The sequence below is a fragment of the Nyctibius grandis genome, chromosome 2, assembly GCF_013368605.1.
Source record: "Nyctibius grandis isolate bNycGra1 chromosome 2, bNycGra1.pri, whole genome shotgun sequence".
Classification (NCBI taxonomy): domain Eukaryota; kingdom Metazoa; phylum Chordata; class Aves; order Nyctibiiformes; family Nyctibiidae; genus Nyctibius; species Nyctibius grandis.
Genome location: NC_090659.1, coordinates 96,796,590 through 96,819,051, shown reverse-complemented (window position 1 = coordinate 96,819,051; position 22,462 = coordinate 96,796,590). Strand labels below are relative to the sequence as shown.

The 22,462-nt window shown below is 44.9% G+C and overlaps 1 protein-coding gene across 1 annotated transcript; it reads left to right on the top strand.

Annotated features, from left to right (window-relative positions):
• The first annotated feature begins 1,229 nt into the window (after positions 1 to 1,229).
• TMEM272 (transmembrane protein 272) lies at positions 1,230 to 22,462 on the top strand. The gene is made up of 4 exons (XM_068395568.1): positions 1,230 to 1,287; positions 11,293 to 11,352; positions 17,918 to 18,000; positions 22,100 to 22,462. Exons 1-4 carry the CDS (start codon positions 1,230 to 1,232, stop codon positions 22,460 to 22,462), a joined length of 564 nt encoding a protein of 187 aa, XP_068251669.1.

Here is a 22,462-nt window from a genome sequence, read left to right as displayed (position 1 = left end):
AAATAGAAACTGCAATGCCAACGTGCAAGGAGCAAACCCCATCTCATTCCCCATGGCAGCACAGGGTCCTGTGCTGCTGCAGCTCATGGGTCTCTGGGCTTGCAGGAGAAAGCAGGCTCCCAGAAGACAGCCAGCTCTGCTCAGCCACGTCTGGTAGGGCTTGGATAGTCTACAGAGGTGGGTATGGCCACATATTGTCTGGGTGGTACAAGTCTGTCTTTATCTTCAACACACGTCTGGGGCCCTGTGGTCCCTAGTAGGCTCTGGGCCAGGTTGAGCTCAGCATTGCATGATGAGAAATCCCACCAGGGTGGATTTCATGTCAGTTTAGAACAGGATGAGGCTAAGCTTAAAATATTGCTCTTTAATCATTAGGAAATTTAAAAAGGCTGATTTGAGGTACATGCAGAAAAGTGGCTTCTCCCAGCCCGGCCTCCTCCACACAGACCTTCATCTATAATGCTGTTGGTGTTGGTGGTAGACCTGTGGTGACCCTGAGCAGAGGCTGAGGCTTGGAGCGTGTGTGACTGTGTGTCAGATTTCCACATTCCCATTGACGCTGGATGCCACTTAACCGTCTGGTGCTGTCTGACACCCAGGCCGTGGATGCCTAGCTGCTTCCTCTTCCCTCACCCCACCTCGTAAAAATTCTTCTTTACAAAGAGCTACTTTCTAATCCAGCTACTTTTTTATCAAAGGCATCTTGTTCTGGGCTCCCTGTGGTTTGCAGTTTTTATTCTATATTCCTTTTCAGAAGCCTCCTCAATCTTAAAACTATTTTCATCTTCTCTCATTTTCTTCATTTCATTTTTGCTCACTAAATAATTTTTGCAGAGGTTTGTGTAGTGAAGCTTACCTTTTTCACTGGGTTTTCTCATAACAGTTAAATACACTTTGTCCTACCCCAACCCCAATCAAAGTCAAGACAGAACCTTTTATAGTTTTCAAGAAGATAGCATTAATACTTCTCCCCCAGTCTTCCTGTGACCCCAAAGCTTGAGCATCGCCAGTGGGCAAGCCCAAAGCTGCTAGAAGGCATACCTGACTCTGGGTATGCCACACCGATGGCTGCTGTCTGGATTTGTGGATGCTTTGAGTTTTTTGAGGGTAGCGAAAGCCTGCCAAAGTGTGAGAGTGACTCTGAGTCAAGATATTTAGTAAGTTAAAGACACTTTTCATAACCATATTCATTTCTGTATCCTCACAGACACCCCAAAAGGCTCTTCACAATGACTGCCGGCCTGGAGAAAGCCTGCCACCGGTGCATATCTAAAATTGCCAGCAATGGTAAGGCAGTTCTGGTAGTAATAATGTTCTGTATTTAAGCAGCCCTGTCTCTAAGCCAGGTATATAAAGGAATTAAAATGATACCAAGTCCCACCTGATTCTTCCACTGAAGTTTCCTTTTCTTCCCTCCTTTTTGAGGTATTTCCTTTCCTAGGCAATTTTGGATGCTGATGGAGCACACAATAGTAACTCTGCCCATAGTAACTATCCCAACAGCACCTGCCTGCCACGGCATTTGGATTATAGCAGACCGGTATAAAATTTCAAATAAATACAAACACCACCAAGTACCTAAATATGGTCTGCAGCAGACAACCTAAGCAGTATAAATTGTTTGTCTCTTGTTCCAAGTGTTACCCTACACGTAGTCCAGCAGAAGTATCTGCAGGGAAAACCACCAGGCAAAGAGCAGCGCAGCCAGCCTGGGAACAAACTCCCCCAGGTGCAATTCCTGCAAGGCAAAACTACTGCCAGCCTGTGTGCTGACACAGGGACATGAGGTCAGGGACAGAGTATGGTCAGGAATAGCCCTCCTTTCACCCAAAGACATGTGGAGCAGGGTCTTCTTCCCTCCACTTGCCTGGCCCCTGGCACAACAGCCACTGCAGGCACAGGTAGACCTCATAAGTGGCCACATGTTGTGGGTAAGAAGCATCAGTTATCTGAATGGAGGTCTTTCACACAACAGCCCAGGCTCACCCAGCAACTGGTCCATCCCACCCAGGGTGGAGGACACAGAGGGATCTAACAAGACGACAGCTCCTGTGCTGGGTGAACAGCTGGTTCTTGCTCTCCGAGGAGCGATGCAGCAGAAAGCTGACCTGGGCTGGGGGCCGTGCAAGCTGCGTGGAGAGGCACAGGAGAAATAAGCTTCAGGGGTGGGTTTTTTTAAGACCAGGGAAGCAGTGTCGTTGGCAGAAGGTTAAAATCCAAGGGTTTTAAAGCAGCTTACTTCTGCTGACTGCATCTCCTTTTCACTCTGAGTTGCAAGTGCCTTTTGCTTTCACTTCTAGGCAGTAGCAACTTCTAATTCCACTTAAATGTGAGAAGAAGAAAACCGCTTGACCACTTACCATAACTGATACTTCACCCACACTAATTGCTGTGTTTACCAGTCTAGGGCTGTTACCTTGGAGTCTTTTATATTCCTGCTTTTGGCTTCACTTGAAAGGCTCTCAAAGTTCAGAATGGATTTTTATTAATGATTAAGCCCCTTAACTCTGTGCTACAACCCTTCAGAGAACACCAAGGCAGGAGGACAGACAGCCCTGGCCTGGGTTCAAACCAGGCCCACCCGGAGGAACCTGGCACAGGCAGGGAAGGAGAGGACATTTTCTGGCCCAATTGTTTGTGCTCATCATTGCCCCAGGGGAAAGGAGGGCTGGCGAGGGTGCAGAGCACGTGGCACTCTCATTACACTCCGAAGAGCCCCTGGGAGCGGGACTGGGCTGGCGTGGGCTCCCTCGCACCCCACAGAAAGGACATGCAGGGGGGATCTGGGCCCGTTGGTGAATATCCCAAAAAAAACCCGCAAAAATGTTATTTTCTCTGATTTTTGTTTCTACCGGTTACAAGCAAAATGTCACTGTTCCCTGTTGGTATTACATTGCCACTGGGACTTTAATGATGACAAAGAAAATAAATGAACTTTCTGACATTTTTTTTGAAAGACTGGGATTAGTTCTGATCTCATCTACGCTCTCTCACACCAGGAGCAGCCTCTCGGGTATCCTCACCCACAAAGTTACCCATGAGTAAGGCAACTCAGAGTTATCATTCCAGGAAACCCATTATCTTTAGGTTTTCATTACATTTAAGTTCAAAATCAGCTCAGCTTTAGCTATGGATCAGCTAGCACATCCAAAATTGATTTTCTGTTCATTAAAATGCAAACCCTCCTGAAGTGCAGTGACACTTAATTTTACTTTTTCTCATCATCCTGTGTATATTTTTCAAAGAGTGTTTCAACACATCCCCACATTTGTACCTATGGTCTCCTGATATTTAAATGACTCTGAAGAGTCAACCTACCTGTGCAGTATCATTTAAATTCTTTTCATTCTTGGTACAGCAATTTAAGTTCAGAATATCAGGGCAGACTTTAATTAACAGAAAAAAAAAAAAAAAGGCTACTATTGCAAAGCAAACTGGTGTCTGTTTATGTAATGCCTAAATCTTGTCTAAGAAGAACATCTGAAAATTAATCATAAGGGGACAAATCCAGAACCTAGACCATGGCATAATTGTAGTCCAGTAGCTAGAGGCATGGCATAATGTTCAGACAAACCACTCTGCAATATTGCCTAACCCCCAAAGTACCTACATCTACATCAACACCTACATCTGCATCTCCATCTACATCTACATCTTCCCGTATCTTGAAGTTCCCAGATTACTGGCACCTCCTTGTTCTACACCATTTCTGATGGGAGCAGCATTGCTGGTGTCAGTGATAGAACCTGGAACTTAAATTTTAGGTGTTGTGATGCTGGCATAGCTTGTTTGGGTACCAAGTGCTATTTCACAGTAACACAACCTTGTCTAAGCAACTAGTGATGGCAGGCAGCAAACAGCTGGTGGCCCTGAGCTTGGATTTGGCCTGCAAGTCAGTTTTATCACACTTTCCCTGCCTCCTACAGTGGCTTTGCCCTGGGACTGGAGACCTCCATGCGAATGGCTGTTCCTTACACTGAGCCTTCTAGCTGTTGAGTATCTATTTTGGTCAAGGGATTAAATCATTAATTAATTAATGAATTAATTCCTGCCATTCATCCCAAGAGACTATGCCATCAATATACCTCCTTGCTACGGCACCTAGCCTCATGGACAGAGCAATCTTTGTTTCTGCTCAAGTTCACCTCATGTGTCTACCTTCACAGCTCTTTGGATCACTCTCAGGTCCTTTTTTGAGTGCTCAAACCTTGTTGTTATTTTCTCCCATTTGGCCATTGGCTATCCAAGCTGAACAGATTTATTTCTTTTCCTTCAAAGTTAGTTCATTCAAGTCTTTTCTGCATATCCCATCTGATGTAGTGACATTTTCCTGTAGTGACATTTTCCTGTCACTCAAAAGCCCAGAAAGATGCACAATATCCACAGCTACCAAAGCCATGGACAGTCCCTGGTCTGGAAAACATATGACATTTTTGGGGCTGGCTCCCTGAGACATCCATTGAGACTTGCTCTGCCACCGCAGCACCCACACACACTGCATTCTTTCTTTTCTCCAAGTCCCTGTCAATACTGCAGGGCATGCCTGAAGATACTGTGAAAGAATAAAACATGGATGAAAATATCCACTACCCGTCTGCCCTCCAGCCTGTTACACCGCCGGTGTCCGTGCTGCTGTACAGCACACCGTGACACTGCTTGCTAAGCTAGTGCACTACAATCTGCATCTGCCTCAGGGCATGATCTGTCCTGGGGCTGGGCCAACTGACCCAAATTTGCTTACATCCAGGCTGCTGAGAGTCAGGTCCCTTCAGATCAGCATTCCCATGGGGCATCCGAAGGGAGTATGGTGAGTTTACAGTCAGGATTTTGCTCCTCAGCTTGTCTGTGCAGATAAATCCATGGGCAGCTGCAGAATTTGTTTGGAAGCGGGTAGCATCTCATTTAAAAAAATATTTTCTTTTTTACCAGGACATAGACTCATGGCAAAAACCTGCCAGGCTATAGAACAAACAGCATTTGGGAATGACGGCTAATGTACACAACACTTCATTTATTACTGTATTTATTATCAGAGAGCTTGTCACACACTCTACTGAGTAGTTTGCACTACAGCCACATTAGCATACTACCTAAGAAGAGTGAGTAGGTTGAGATTTATACTCATAAATCACTTCTGAAAATCCCATGAGGACTGTTCTTACCTGAAAAGAAAGAAACTTTTCTCTATCTTCAAAGTAAATAGGGATGGCCTGAGCTGATTTGAAACTTCCAAGTGCTTGGGAAAAATCATGGCAGCAAAACAAAGTCTGAGGAGCTCATAGGTGAACTGGTGTCATGTGCAATACTGCCTTGTCCTGGTTTGGCCTAAAACAGACCAATTTTCCTTTCAGTGTTTTTTACTTTCAGCTAAGTCTCTTCTAAGTAACTGCACTCTCTGAAACTAACTGCATCTTTTGCAGACAGTGTCTGCTTCCAGAACAGATAACGCTCGAAGTTTATAGTTATCACTGAGGCACCGGTAGGGATGTTATGCAGAAAGGCTCTTGCTGTACTTAGTCTTAGAGAAACCAAGGTCACTGCTGAATTCCTCACTGCTTACGAGTGAAGAGCCGAAGGGGGGTCGCACCTGCAGGGAGGAGCAGACAGGGCAGGTGACCCAAGATTGACCAACGAGGGTATTCCATCCCATACACGTCATTCTCGGTATAAAGCGGGGGGATCTCGAGGGTCCCTTCCCCCTTCTGCTATGGCCAGCATCCGAAGAGGACTCTGTCCGTTTTCCTGCTGCCCCCGATCCCGATCCGAGCATCCCTGAATCCAGTTCCCGTCCGTCGCTAGGCCCAGCCTGGGCCTTCCCGGAGCCTGCCCTGCAGTGCTGGTGGTGACTTGGCCGACATTGGGGGAGCTCGATCTTGGTTTTGCATATATTTGTATATATTTAATTATTTCCATTATTATTATTATACTCTTTTTCATTATTATAGTTCATTAAAACTGTTTTAACTTTGCAACCTGTAAGTCTCTCTCCCTTTTCTCGTTTCCTTCCCCATCTGCCGGCGGGGGGAGGGTTAACAGAGAGCGTCTGCCACAGGTTTAATAGCCGGCCCAGCTTTAAACTGTGACAGATTTATTGGTGCCCAACACGGGGCTCAAGAGAAGATCTGACAGGTTGCTCTGATAAGTCAAATCCCAGCTCCGGCGGGAGGAGACCCGGAGAGCGTAGCCAAGAGAGTATCAGGTTTATTTCTTTGAGATTTTTGAGGGGTTGGAAATTAAAACAGACAGCTCACATCATGTAGTTTTTTAACAGAGCGCTACCTCGTATCTTTATAGAGTTTCTTTCACAGTTGAGTATTGCAATGCTGTCTTACCTGCCATATGTACTGTGTTACTGCTTGCTTCTTATTAATGTTTATGTGCGGTTTAGCAGTGGGCGCTGGTTGAAATGCATCGTTTTGCTATGGGTTTTGATACCGATTTATGCCATGATAAACTGGGCCATTAACTATTCCAGCCTCTTATCTCTACGACACAATGATCCGCAGCTTTAACCGTGAATCAGTAGCAGCGACTTCATCTGCTTACTCTGGGTGTCTTTTAGCTGATTCTGTTAATAATTACACTTTGAATTTTACTTTGGGAAATAGCACTCTTCCCTTTTCTGTCAAGATGATTCCGGTAGCTTTTGAAAATGATTGGGGCTATCTAAATAGCATGTTCCTATTTTTGATTTTTATGAATGTGTTTCAGGTGGGGTGTGGTTAGCAGGTCAAGAGAGGTTCTCCTCCCCCTCTACTCTGCCCTGCTGAGGCCGCATCTGGAATATTGTGTCCAGTTCTGGGCCCCTCAGTTCAAGAAGGACAGGGAACTGCTAGAGAGAGTCCAGCGCACAGCCACGAAGATGATTAAGGGAGTGGAACATCTCCCTTATGAGGAGAGGCTGAGGGAGCTGGGTCTCTTTAGCTTAGAGAAGAGGAGACTGAGGGGTGACCTCATTAATGTTTATAAATATGTAAAGGGCAAGTGTCATGAGGATGGAGCCAGGCTCTTCTCAGTGACATCCCTTGACAGGACAAGGGGCAATGGGTGCAAGCTGGAACACAGGAGGTTCCACATAAATATGAGGAAAAACTTCTTTACGGTGAGGGTGACTGAACACTGGAACAGGCTGCCCAGAGAAGTTGTGGAGTCTCCTTCTCTGGAGACATTCAAAACCCACCTGGACGCGTTCCTGTGTGATATGGTCTAGGCAATCCTGCTCCGGCAGGGGGATTGGACTAGATGATCTTTCGAGGTCTCTTCCAATCCCTAACATTCTGTGATTCTGTGATTCTGTGATATAATTAAATATCGGTGTAGGTGTAGGTGTTCTTTAGGCATCTCCACAACGGCCACTGTACCTACTCAAACCCCGGCAAGGACGAGGGCTAGGCCCTCGTCCCCCTCAGCGAGCCTCAGCACTCCCATGACAACCACCGCACCCCCCACAACAGCCGCTGCATCCACTGGTCTCAGTGCAGATGCAAGTGCTCTACGGCTACTTCAGGACCAGAGGTCCAATCCATGCCGGTATCAATCGCCCCTGTAATCAGGAAGAAATAACAAAAGAAATCAGCTCATGAAGTGACGGATGATGATGCAGAGCCTTCTCAGGCAGAGCCATCACCTGACACAGGTGAGGGTCCTTCCCAGTCAGAGTCAGGGCCTGACGCAGATGAGGGCCACCTTGGTCTTCTTCTTAAAGCAGACCCATCAAAGAAGAAAGGTCCTTCTAAAGCGGAACCATCACAGGAGGAAGACTTGGATGCAGAAGTAACCTACCATTCCCTAACGCTGAAGGACCTGCAAAATATAAGGAAAGACCTCAGCTGCTATGAAGGTGAACCAATTATTACCTGGTTGCTCTGATGCTGGGATAATGGGGCAGATAGGAGAGTTGCAGTGCAGGAGCATTGCTATGGAAGATGTAGCAGCTCAGGCATCAGATAGAAGAAAGAGAGACCATGGCATACAGCCATAATGTTAATGGTGATTTCAAGTTCATTTACTTTTGTGCTGTTGAGACCCTGGCAGGAGTAACTCAGCTAGTTAGCAGTTTTATATCAGCTAACCATCCTGTTGGGCAGGAGACACATCCACACCCGCCAATCTGTTTTTCATGCCCACAGATTTCAAGGAACATGCAAGATATACATCCACTTCCTTCCCTCTTCCTCTGTTGTGATACCAGACATGAGCTCTTCCATTCACCCCTTTCCCAGCATGTTAGGATTTGCTCACTAATGCCTCCCAAAGCAGGACTTCACCAGTACCAAACGCAGAATAGCTGCCCCACTACGCCTGCCCCGGAGGGTACAGAGCAGGAGGCTCTCCTGCCTGATGCCTTGACACCAGCTTCACAGAGCAGAGGTCCTTCTGAGCCATGCCTGGAAACATTTCCCTCCCCCCACTGTGTTTTTAGAGACTACCAGTCCTTTTTTACTACTTTATGTAGGGCTGGGTCCAGGGGATTCTCTGACCAGCCTGTGAGGCGGTATCACTGACTTGAAAATATCACAAGCCGCACATGTGAAACTGCAGAGATAGCAGTGTCCTCTCCGCAGAGCTGTGCAACCCTGCAGCAAATACCATTTTCTTGAGCAATGTATCTTCGGACCAGAGCGGGGCAGCACAATCCAGACAAATCCAGGCAGAGAGTGTGTGTGTCCCCAGCGAGCAGCATTTCTGTGAAAACCCCACACGTTTCACGGAAAACAGTCTTTAGTGCTGCTAGCAGCATTGAGAGTGGCTGCGGAGCCCTGCCAGTTGTGTAGTCAATTGTTGAGAGTCTCACTTTGTTAACCATGGATCTGGAAGCCTTCCCAGACTATGCATCTGCCCCTCCAATTCGAGACCTAAGAGGCTGTAGCTGAATGGGGAGATAATGAGTAAATATATTCCCAGCAACTGCTTTGGGAGGGGAATTAATGAACCATTATCTTTTTCTCTTGAGCTCCAAATGGTCCCTACCTCCCATTTCTCCCCTCCAAAATCAAGCTGTCGGGTAGATGGTAGACACAAGCAAACATGGACACCTGTGTGCCAGATGCGCAGCCCCACATATACATGGGCCCCCTCGAGTTTTTTACAGAGCTTACCACAGCGTCCCTCCCCGGGGGTCAGACAGACCACATGCTGCACGATTAAGAAATGACATGATGCCTCCTCATACCGGGCTCCTGAGTACTTGCCCGTGCAGCAAGGGCAGAAACAGGAGGCGGCTGTGAAACCGGAGGCAGAGGGGTGACGGTGCTTGGAGAGCTGCGCGACGATGACAGGACTTCTGGCAACACCAGGCAGTTGATGCAACTCCTGCACAGCTGAACTGTGCTCATTTGGACACCAGATACATGAGTTGCCCAGGCTGTGGGCACTATTTTCAGGTGATGTTCATGGGTGTGTTGGAAGCCCAACTCAGCTACAATACCATCGCTTCCGAATATGAAAATAATAGTCTAGAAAATGCAACAGCAAGAGTACCTAGCATGAAAATGTGACATGTGGTGAAAAGGGAGGCTCGAGGCTGAGTTGTTCTAATGAGAGGCTGTCAGCGTTTGAAAGAGCTTAGTCAAGTGTAAGACACTATTCAAGCAGAGGAAGAATTTCTGTACTGTGCAGCATTCAAGAGACAGGAGAGCCTGAGCAAAAATGTGTGTGTGAGAGACCAGTCGATGAGGAGCGGAGGAGGGGGTGGCACAAAGGAACAGAAGTGCTTTCTTCAGCTCAAAATATCTTCAGTCTCTACCAATTCATAGAGATAACAAACATGCTACTTCTGAGAAAGAAAGATGTCTCTCAAGCGCTGAAGTGCAAGATCCTCGCTCTCTTGGAGAAAACACGAGCAGTGTGTGGGGGGTGGTATATTCCCATGAAAAGGGTCTGTGAGTCAGAAAGCCTGGTGGATCTGCCCTGAATTTTGATGCTGCTCCTATGTCCTCTGTCTCAGTTTCTCCTTCCATAAAATGGAGGCAATGATGTTTTCCTTTTTCTCTAAGGCACCCTGAGGGTGATGTTTTGGCAGTGCTGCAGAGTTTCCCAGTGGCACTGTACGCAGGGTACTGGCAGTGTCCCCGCTCCTGCGTGGCGAGGAGGACGTCGTTCTTCTTGCAGAGGTTGCAGTTCTCTGGCATGGGGAACCACATGACATAGTTTGCCTGGGGAAGGGCTGGTCCCAAACCAGCCCTGAATGCTTGCTCCAAGATTTTTTTCAGAAGCCTCCAAGGAGACATCCTACTACTTTTCTTATCCATGCCCTTCTCAGCCCCTCTGCAATCTATGCCCACCTCCACTTACCACCCTTTTGCCTCCTTAGGCATCTACTTGCAGACTGAGCCATTTGCAGAAGTGCTCTGCAGGGATGCTCGCCACAGAATGTTCTCATTACGTTTTACTCTCATTTTGCAGGGCAGCTTTTCACTTTAATATTGCCAAGTGTTCATGACTAGGCACAGAGGTGACAGCTCTTGTAAGACAGGCTGCTCACACCGCTCTTGACTCTGTTGTTTCTCACTTTCTGCAAAGGTAAGCATTCATCCTCTGCAGCATCAGGCTGTACTGGGAAAATACCAGGGCTCAGATACACTAGCAGCTCTCTGGGGAGTAACTAAGCACCTCAAATCCACTCACTGTGGGAACAGTCTATGTGCATCCCCAAGAGCATCCTTCCACACAGATTAAGCTGATCAGTGACAAGTCCCACTCCTTGCAGCAGGGCTGCTGCCTTTTTGTTCATGATCTGAGCTGGGTCAGGGAGTTAGAGCAGCCAGAAACTGTTCACATCTGCAGTAAAGACAGTTTGTTTAGCTATCAGTGAAAACTGAGTGGAATGGCATTAAAGCTGCTTTTTCCTTAGCAAACAGATATGGCTCACCAGTTGCCATGGATTAGCTGATGCAAAGTTCCTTGCTACTGCGCAGTCACCTGGCAGTGCCTCTGAAACTGATGCAGGCTATGGCAGCAGTGGCCAAGTCCTTGCCCTTGCAATAAGACAGCTAGAAGTAGTAACAACAAAAGCATTTTGTGTCTCATTGCTTTTCCACTGATACAAGGACTAACAACAAAGTATGAGTTAAAAAACGGAGGCTTGAGCTCTGGGAGAGTGATAAACCACTTGCTGGTCCCATCATCTCAAACGCTGCACCATAAACACAATATTCCCACCCCACCAAGTGCACTACATTTCTTGCTACACAGCTTTATGGATAAAGAGCATCTGTAAAGCATTGGATGGAACTGCAGGTCTCTCAACTTCAACCACCGCCAATAACGCTGTCTTTCTTTTCTCATTCACAGCATGCTTTATATTTGGGCTCCTCGCTTTCCTTGCCTTACCACTGTCCATGACTTTTACAGGTAAGCTGGCTACTAAAGCAATTTAAAAACACAAACTTCCCAGTACTGTGTGGCAGGTTAATGCATCTTGTGGGAGAAAGGAGCTGGAAACCTTACAGTTTCCAACTGTTAAACACGTGTGTTGGTATTTTAGCTTTAGACAGAATCCCAGCCCACACTGCATGGTGGGGAGGAAGCAGTGCTTGAATTCTGACCCTGTTTGTCTTAAATACCCCTCCAGCGTGCCTCACCTCAATACAGGGCAGGAGTCAGGGTACTTGGAGGCCTTACCAATACATTTTTGTGCCTCACAAGGTTTGGGTTTCTTTAAATTTAACCATAACTCTGAATTTTCTGGTTGTGCGTTGCTTATTTTGGGTGCACTTCCCATTATTTTTTTTTACCATGAAGCTGCTGGCATGTTCTGAGCCTCAGACCAATTTTAACTCACTTTTTTACTGGTGTATGTACTTCAGCTCAATTGCTGCTTAGGCTACCAGGACCTGCCAAAAGGCTGTGGGTGTTTTGGCTCTGTCTGTGGGAGGAAGCTCAGAATCTGACACGAGAAGAGTTCATGAATCAGGATCCCTCTGTATTAACTGCACTGCAAAAATCTTAGAAGCGTAGGGATGGAAGGGAAGAAGAGATCATCTAGGCTGCTATTTCTCCACCTTTTTGAAAGTGAGACCTGCTTTTTAGCTGATCTATCTCTGTATAAACCCCAAAGGCTGGATTTGAGAGTAGCATTTCAAGATCAAATATTTAAGAAAGGAAAGGAAAATCCTTTGAGCTGCAGAATTTTATACATTTTTAAACTGCATAAAGCTCTTCTTTTCTTCCTTAAGCATCATCTTTTCCTTACCATTAACATAGATTTTTTTTGTTTTAAAAAACTGAGGATTTTCTAACGCTTCATTTCTCCCTTTGGGCCTTTCACATCCTCCACAAGGGTTGTGACCCCCACTTGAGAAACATCGGTAGAGACACCAGTCCACCTCCGCTTTCAGACAGGCTTGCATGCTCACGGCATCCTTGACAGATGTCTGACTCGCCCTCGCTCAAGGAAATTCCACGGCTTCCCAAGGAGCCTATTTCAGCATTTTATTGCTCTCACAGACAAAATATTTTTCCCCATATCCAACCTAAGTCTTCCCTGTGGCAAATTAAACAGATTACAGCCTGTCCTACACACCATGGTCATAAAGATAGATTGGTCACCGTCCTACTCAACAGAACCTTTGAACTGTTTGAAGGTTGCTACTATAACCCCATTTCATCTTCTTTTTTTCCTGAGATCTCAAAAAGCCTACTTCTTTCATCCTGACCTCACAGGTCACTGTTTCTGTAGCGCTTTTTTTTTCATTTTTTCCTCCCTCCTTTGGCCTCTGGCCAATGAAACCATTTTTTTTCCCCCTCAAAAAAAAAAAGAGAACACAGGACTCCAGCTGAGACCTGAGGAATGAGCAGTGCAGAATAATTAGCTCCTCTGTTTAACATGCAGGATTCCTGTAAACACACCTCAGAATGAAAGTTGCTCTCTCTGCACCAACTCATTGGCTCCAATTTACTTTATGGTGCATTGTAAGCCCAGATGGTTTTTGGCAGTGCTGCTCCCTATCAGACATTTCTCATTTTTTATTTACATTGAAGTTTTCTCTCCTATACGCAGTGTTCAGCTTTATCAGCTGTCATCTTGTAGATTTTGAATGTCTTTTTCCAGTATATCCAGATCACTTTTAATTTTAAGTCTTGTCCTCAAGAGCCCTTGCAATCATTCCAGATGGGTGTCCTTGAGAAGTTGTTCACCTTCTGCCTCATTATTCATGAAAGATGGTGCTAATGAACTCTACATGCAGATGCTGTGGGCAAGATGCATCCCACTGAGATGGGGGACTGTACGCATCTGTAACCAAGCTAAGTCCTGTGTGTTGCCCTGGGAGCCAGTTAAGAGAAATGGGCGTTTCTGACAGTGAAAGTCCCGTGCCCTCCTTTAGGTGTCTGCATTATGATGAGATGACTTTTAAGGGAGCCAGGACACCTAACCTGTTGAAATCTATAGTTGGCCAAACCCACAAAACCCTTGTTGAGCTAAAGGTTGGTGCTGTTTCCTTTATGTGGGCCTTCCAAGTACCAGTGATGACTGTGGTAGGATTCTGATTAGGACACCCTAATTAGGAATTAGGGAGTTCTAATGTGGGATTAAAGAGCCATGAGGCAGTAGGGAGATGGACTGAACTGTTACATCTCAACACTTAGGCTCTTATGCTGATCCATGACTTAAAATTGTTATTTATCCCATAAGAGGATTTTAGCTTTAGCTTTTCCCCAGGCTGAATATGCCCGAGCTGTGGAATAGGGGTGGGAAGGTATAATTCAAAGTGTGCTACAACTTGCATGCATATCGACAGCCAGCCTTCTGGAAATGAATCCAGGACTGGAATGTGACCACTTATAAATATAATTTCCTAGGAATATTTCACAATATCTTTAAGATCAGTGAGAAGGGGAAAGTGCATGGTAAGATATTAGCCTGGAGCTCTGGGTATCATCTCCTGCATCAGATATAGAGCCCTTTTTTTTTTTTTCCACAACTTACCGAAATTAAGCGATAATGTCACCGTAATATAGTGTTGTCAGAGGATATTGGTTTCCTGCAGCTACATATCTGCAAAGGCATTTTTAGGAAAATGAAATGTCAAGGAAAATGCAGATATTTATTATCCAAGCAAAAGCCTCTGATTTTCTCATAACATTCTGCTACCACGATCTTGGAGAGTAACTTGCTGATGTGCCTCCAGTCATTTTGGCTCTTGCTTTCCGCAGAGGAAAACTGTGAAATATTTTCAAATGTTAACCAATAAATTATAATAACACTTGTTAAAACTCAGAGATTAATAACTGGTAGCCCCAGTAATAATTACACACTAACATTATACACTTTTAAAATTTGGTGGTACCGTCAATCACTGTATAAGTCAAGATACATGAAAAAGACTCAGCAAATTTTCCAAGCTCCAGACTTGTGACATCACTTAAGCCACAGACTGTTTAGCAGCTTTTTAACTTTTACTGCTAGCAATGATACTTTTTTTCACGAAACACTCCAAAAATAAAGAGAGCTATGGAAAGACCTCATAGACTTTTTTTTTGAGGACTTTTTTTAGTTTCTGGGACAGTGAAGGATTGCTCCCAATAACACATTCTTGTACGTTGTCCAGAATACCTTTATACACAGTGTTCCCCAGGCGTAGCTAAATCACATTTGAAAGCTGATGACATCGTTTTCTCAACAGGCAGCCTAAATTTTCCCCTGTTCAAATTTAACCCAGTACTACTCCTCGTGCTCATATCTACACCAAACAATTCGTCAACTCTCAAGTGCTCCTAATAGTTGTCTGAAGTCTATTCTCATACTCCTTTACGTGGCAGCCAGTCTTGTTCTTTAACAGTTGTTCTTAACATAATCTTTCCTTGCATTTCAGTCCTTCAGCCACTCACTGTTTCTGTGGGTTTCCTCTGATTTGCTGATATGCTTTCTGATAAAATGGCGCCCAGAAGCGATTACTTTGAGATAAATTCTCTGCAGCACCTAGATCCTAGTGTAAAGCCCACTGTCCAGGGTCCAGCTGAGGTCTGTGCTAAGTGACGGCAGCTGCAGTCATCCACTAGGAACAACTGAAAATGGCCTGGCATGTTGTGTCCTCTGCCTCCCATTAGAAGAGAAGGTAGGGAGCGGGCACCAGACGCCAGATTACCCTTGCAATACAGCAGCCCTCCTTTACTATGGGATGCACTTCAGCCATTTCCAGCTGCCTGAGAAGAGCAAAGAAGCTAAAATGAGGCCAGTGCTGTATTGGCTTTCATTCATCCTGACCCCTCATCTCATGGATAATCATGAGTCACAAGGACACTCAGTTAGCAGTGATCTGTTGTGGGCCATGCCACAACACTGCCCAAACCTGTGTCCTTGGAGAAGCTCATATCCTGATCGCTCACCAGTGCTCTGTCCACTTGGCTGGACTTTGTGTCCTGGACCCCAGTGCAGTGTTGTTCTGTGGTAGCCAAGAGATAAAATGTGCAAGTACCTCTGCTTCCCCAAGCCTCCTGTCTCTTTTTCTCCTTTGGACACTATGCAAGCTGTTGGATGTCCTTGCTGTGTCTGATCTTGCAAAGGTTGCTGGTTTATTCATTTGGACTCACGCGCTGGTCTGTGTAGTGATCAGGTTCAATTGCTCTTCACCCTAAACCACAGATAGCTCTGGCTTGCAGGCAGCATTGGACTAGAAGCAGAGCTTTGATCTCTCATGGTCCATATATCCCATCATTAACAGTCAAAGGAAAACATATCTGGTGCTCATGGGAAAGAAGAGCTAGCACTGATGCTCTCCTACTAGTTTTGGTGTTCCCACATAGATCAGGCGAATGCTGTGTGCGAATTGACTGGCACATGATGTGTGTGCCTAGATTTCACTGTAACAAATATCAGGGCCCATCTGTCAACAGTAGTTCCATATTTCCTATTCACCCATAGTGCTGTATTTTTTAAATTACTACTGTATTACCCCCTTTCACCCCCTCTTCTACTATCATATCTATCTGCCTACAATATTCTCCCCAAAACCACAGAGTACCACTGCCTGTCATTCAAATCCTTCCCAAGGCTGACTGCTGTCATGTTACACATATGACAGGACTCCATAATAGATTTATCAGGGAAATAGAATCATAGCTCCATGAAAAAGAATTGGCATTTTTTCTGATTATTTTTTTTTGGCCTCAAATCAAAATCTCAGTAATACACTGGAAACAGCAATTGCCTAGGTTCCTAAACCGAAATATATTCCCTGAGATCCCTGGCCAGCTGCTTTTGTGGCAGGCTATTACAGGGCCAAGGACTCTGGAAACCCTGTCAGCTGCTTTCTGAAAATGATATAATTCTTGATGATTTCCCTGCTGCCCACCCCTGTAAAGTTGAGACTCTGAGCAGGTCTCAGTGTTACATAGTGGCAAAATGCACAAAAAACTACAGCCTTGCAATAGGGGACAAAAAGGGAGAGAGTCCAAATCCATCTATGTCCAGCCCTTTTAAATTATGAGAAGGCTGGTAATAAACACTTAGTGTAGAAGAGTCCACTGGACTCCATAGCCCTTAGACACAGCAGGTCACAAAACACTGCCCTGTGTTCTATGACTAATATAAGATCAATAGCAAGCATCCACAATCCAGAACACCTGTATTATGCTATGCAGAGTGCAGGAGAGGTTCAGGGGTGCTTCTTTCCTGATCCTTCCTGTTCAGTGTAGTTCTGAACATGGAGGCAAGACATTCCACCTGAGAGATATTTAGCACCAAGACCAGCACATTATTTTCAGTACCCTGCATCTAGATAACCCAAATTATTCAGAGAAAAGTCAAAATTTCTCCTTGAAAACAACTTATACAACAAGAAGAAAACAGAAAATCCTTTCTGTCCTCTGCAACTGATCAGTAGAAGCCCTGAAACATGGGATCAATAACAATAAAATTATAGGATAATGAACAGTTTAAAATTGACTAAAGATGCCACTGGGTAGGAGACTTGGGCAGGGGATTCATCTCAGCTAACTTTAGATACCTACAGCTGGCTGTCTAGATTCCTTGTATAGCAATGGAGAGAAAAAGGTACTTTCAGGGCCCAACTCATCTGACCTATTTTAAATGCCTATCTTAGCATGAGATGAATTGAATTTTACAAGTGTCTATTTCTCCCTATTGACTATAAAGAGAGTCTAGGAAGCCAGTTCAGATATGGATGCCTGCATTGCAGACATCTATATTTGGACGGATGAGTCTCACTGCCACAGACCTGTATCACAAGCTTCAGTGTCTACTGCCAGCAACATCCTTATACTGCCATACAATCCTTTCCCTAAAACTTACCCAGCTTTCTCTTTCTAGCAGTAGATTTGAGGGTTGCCAGGATCCCTGGCTCCATAACAACCAATGCTTTTATCCTCCAGCAACCCAAACAGCCTGGAAACTTCAGCTTCTGTGGTTCCCTGTCAGCTGCTTGGGAAGATAAAATGGTTCCAGGAGCTCCCACGGGCGCTGGCTCCCAAGCCTCGAGGCATCTGACTCGGGAACATGCCACACGCAGGTGCCAATGAGCAGGAAAGGCCTGAGAGAAGCTTATCAGAATTCCTTCTTTTCACAAATGGTTTTCCTTTTCAATGAATTTTGTACTGCTGATGAAAATTTCCTGTCCAGTTCAGTCAATCGTTCATTTAACAAAGATGCAGTGGCTGAAGCTAATGACCTGTGTACGTGGCTCAGTCAGTAACGGCAGAAACAACAGTAACGCTGTTGTTACCTTTGCTCTCCCTTCCTTCTCCTGCCTTTTGCTTGTTCATGGCCCTCACTCCTGGAGTGGGAGATGCAAACCCCATTTAATTTGGCCCCCATCTCAACAGACGCTGGACGCTGGACACAAGTCTTGGGTCTAAGCACTGCATTTCACTTACAGCATCTTTAGTTTTCACTGTACAGCTTGTTGCACTATTTGATCACTATTTGAGATAACAAATGTTGTTAATTTTTGCTGTTCAGGAATGAAGTTTTTGGAAGATTGCCCAGTTCAGCCACTAATTCCATTATATCTGTTGGTGGGTGGTGTGATTGGCAGCTTAAAGGTAATGTGCCTTCTATGTGTGAAAAATATTTTGTGTGACTAGACTTTGACTTGCTAGTTAAGACATAATGATGGCTCCAGACAGCTATGTGCATGCAGGACTGAAGAGAGCTATCTGGATTGAACGGTGCTTGTTCCAGCACCTAAAGCACCTGTCAGTCAAGTGAGACGCTAATGAGTTCAGCATTCAGCATTGTCCCACACACTGTGTTGTGACTTTTTCCTACATCACAGCATCTGTGCTACCATCCCTACTGAGGGAAATGACTACATAACATGGATGCCTGTGGTAAATGGGTTCCTATTTCCACAAGCAGTCCTCCAAGCCTGCCATACCTTTCTCCTTCATTTTCAGACAGACAGGCTGGACAAAAAGTGAAGTTACTCTCCTAGCTTTGTGAACACTATAAAACTACAGGTGTTTGTACATAGTCCTTCACAAGTTCAGTTTAATCCCACTCTGACCTGGCCAGAAGCAATGACTATGCAGCAGCACAGCTTCCTTCCAGAATAAATATATCCTTGCCTCACAGCAGGGCTTATTAATCTAGGCACAGCATTTTCTAACCACAGCTACCTGTCTTCTAGTGGACTCTGCTCACTTATATCTTTGCTGAGCCAGAGCCCGGCTGCTTGACAAGAAGAGACACCCCCCTATATCCATGTTACAGCCTGGTCACTATAAAGCTATAACTCTGCATTGACTCTAGGGTAAAGGATCGCCCCATTCTGACAGTCTCTGTCTGACAGGCTGCTAGAGGGCATGAAGAGGCTTGTCACAACAGACTGCAGAGCTACTTTAAGGCTTCTCAGTAGGATTAAGCAAAACTGTTTTTTGCAGTCCCAACGATGTTCCTGCCAAATGAAGGAAAAGGGGCAGAGTTAAAGGAAAAGCTTTGGAACCGCACCGCTGGGGCATGAACGGCTGAGAACAGCAAGTGCTGCCGCTGGTGGGAACATCTGTACTGGCAGCACTGGCTGCCCGGCATAGCTAACGGGGGCAGCAGCAACCTGGCACCCAGCCTGCCTTCCCAGGAGCACAGCACCAGCAGAGCAGACAGGATAGACCTGACGGGTTGTGGCCTAATGTTTCAGTACAGGCAGCCTGTCCCTTGAAAGGGAACCTGCTAGTCTCCCACTTGACAGCATTGCATATTGCAGCCAGCAGCCACTGCAGACAGGAGCCAGCTACGTTCCTCTCTGATAATGTTTTTAGCCCTTTTTATTTGCCAGGATCAAAAAAAGGGAAAAAGAATATTCCTCTGCAGGTCTCTGCATCCCCTGCACTCTTTCACGGTGGCAAACAAACCACAGTACATCACTGGGATATGAATCATCCCCTCAAGGACCTTTGGTCAGTAGATAAGTAAATGGAGGAAAAAAGAAAGTGCTTAATCTTGTTATAAGGAATTTGCTATGCTATGAGTTCTACTGGCTAATGCTTAGTCATTCGATCACACCAGGGGACTCATCTGTATAATCAAAGGTTCATTTAATAATAGTTTAGAAAAGATTAGAGCAGAATTGAAAGGAAATTTTCGTGCTAATGAATTAAAACATCCAGCAAAAATGTTGACTGTTTCTTAGCTATTTCTGGTTTAAAGTCAGTTTTTCTCACCCTAAACAAGACGGTAAGCGGGTCAGTTAATATTCCTGCTGACTTCAAATACTGGCTTGAATTTGGCTTCAGTTGACAGCAGGACTGCCTATTTTGCAGTCTGGTAATACATTTGGTTAGAATTTGATTGGCCTAACTCATGTGTCATCTCATAGTGCTTGATCTGTAGCTGAATTCCACCTGTCTCAACTCTGCTCTCTGTTATGTTCATCAGACTGCACCTACTTCACCTGACCTCTGAGAGTTAAAAGGTCAGAGAATAGGTATAGGAAGAAGTCTGAATGAACGCTGTCCTGTGATGGACATCATTTAATGGCAAGTCATTCTGGCCCAGATCTGTACCTATCTGTAGGCTCCTCGTCTGTTTCTTTACCACCTCTAGTATTTTAAAAGGCAATTGTAACCTACAGTTGTTCACCAAGGCAACCGAACCATTCTACAGCATCTGGAGAGGCCTGCTGAATTCATGTCATGCTGTGCCATAAATGTATATTCAGCAGTTATTAACGTGAGCAACTGCCAGAATTTGCTTCAATCACAGCTTGGCAAGACAATATCCATAAGAATTAAATGCACTTTTCATGAACTGCTTAGATGCAATTGAGGTCCATAAATCCATCTGGGAGGTGTCTCTGACTTCCTCAAAACCAATGCTCATCTGCCATTTAACCCCATTCCCATTGCTGAGCTTGGTGAATCTTGAGTACAGGCAGCTGCCCATGTGCTGAGCTCACCTCAAAGCTAATGAGCTGCACAGAGCTTCAGGTCCCCATGCAGAAACCTCAGACACACTGGTCAGGTAGGTTTATCCCTCCTGTGTGTCATGAGCCTGCCTAAAATAAATGGTCACTTGAGAAGAAGATGCTTTGCTGGTTTGAACAGGCCTACCAGTTTGAGTGCTCAGCTGGATGTGACACATCCAGTGGAAACACCATTTTTTTGCTTATGTTGATGCTGGGACTTCAGTCTCTGTTTCTCACAAACTGGTACCAACGTCTGGGCTAGAAAAACAGCTGGTTTTGAGAACAAATATTTGATCATTTATACATAATTGATCATGTTTATACATATTGATTATGTTTATACATATCATTTATACATATTGATTATGTTTATACATAACATTTATACATGCTCTTCCTGTTTTACAGGGAAGAGCAATAGAATCCTCTTCCAGGATATCCTGGATCCTCTTGCTAAGCCTTGCCTCTAGAAAATGGGGCACATGGACTAAAATCTGAACCAGGCAGAACATATACCCAAATGGGTTATCCTTAGCCAGTGTTTTCACCATTAATCACTGATTAATGAAGAAGGGAGAGTGTAAAATGAGGAGTGCTCTTCTCTCTCTCTCATTTCAAGCAGAAAAATGAGCACAGAATATAACTCCGGGAAAGAGAATATGGCTGAGAACCCCTGCTTGGACAGTACGTCGCTCCCCATAGCCACTTATAATTCCACATCTTTTACCTGTCCCTCTGATTTTAATTCCTGGTTGGCCAAGGCAGCTTACTGCTCAGTTGGTTTCTTAGAGTCCCTTTCCCAAAGACACAGCTCACTGCAGGGAGGCTTGCACAGGAACCTGAGTACCTAAAAAGGGGAGCTGCAATTACAGTAGCTAGTGCCTTGAGGACTGAGCCAAGTGTTTCAGGTGTAGCAAGATAACACAGGTTTCACGATGTTTGGCCCAAATCCTTGTTGGGCTCTGTATATACTTCTTCTATAAACCTACCAAAATTAAGAAAGTCATTTAGAAGACAGATATTTGAAAGCTTCTCTACACTGCAGTCAACCTACCTACATACTTTGTATTGCCAAGACTAAACTAGAAATCTTCTAAGCATTGCTGATGAGTTCTACTGCATTTCCCTGTAGACTAGACCTTCCTAACCTCGTGGTATTACGGTATTCCACCTATTTCTCTGCTGGTTCTGACTGAAGGCAGGAATGGAGCAATCTGAGAAAATTACGCATAATTGAAGAAAACGTAACAGAATCATTCCAAGCATCTGAAGCAATTTATTTGGGGTTTAGGTCAAAGTCTAGATCCTTCATAATTTTATTTAAGCTGATTCGCCTATATAGCCATGGAAAATAGAGTTAGGAGAGACAAATCCACCCACTACAAGGCAGGAACTACTCTACTTAAGTCATTTAGCAGTTACTCTAATCTGTTCTTAAAAGTCTCCAGTGTGGGAGCTGCTGCCATCTCCCTATACAGTCTGTTCTCATGCCTTTCCATCCTTACCATTGACAAGTTTTTTTCCAATGTCTAGCCTAAATCTCACTGGTGAATAAACTGTAGGGAAAAAATGCATTATTTTCCAGTAAGATCTGCCTCATTTGAGGCTCCTCATCTTTCTCTTGCATGATTTTCCCCCACCCAATTTTAATTTGGCCCAAAGGCTAGCAGCGGCCAGAAGGTGTTCAGACTTTCCACAGCCAATTTGCTTATAACCCTTTTCTCCCCCAATGCCTCCAGGTGACTCTACTGCTGTACGACTCAACCAGGATGAGGCAGCTGCTTTCCAAGTCTGTTGTGATTGATGATGATGACGACGACGAATATCCCTGGAGGCAGAATGCTCACAAGTACTACATCCATCTAACTCTCAGCCTTTTCCTCTTTCTCTGGTTCATTCTTGGGAACTACTGGGTTTTTTCTGTGTACCTGCCAAATTTCATCCCACCTTTCCATCAGCCTCAGGATTACTGTGACAAAACCCTGTACATTTTTGCTGTTGGTGTTCTCATTATTAGCCATACTGTTCTCTTTCTCCTTATCTTTTGTAGCTGCTGCATGTATTGTTTTTCCAGGCAAAGATACTCTTCTGAAGAAGACTAA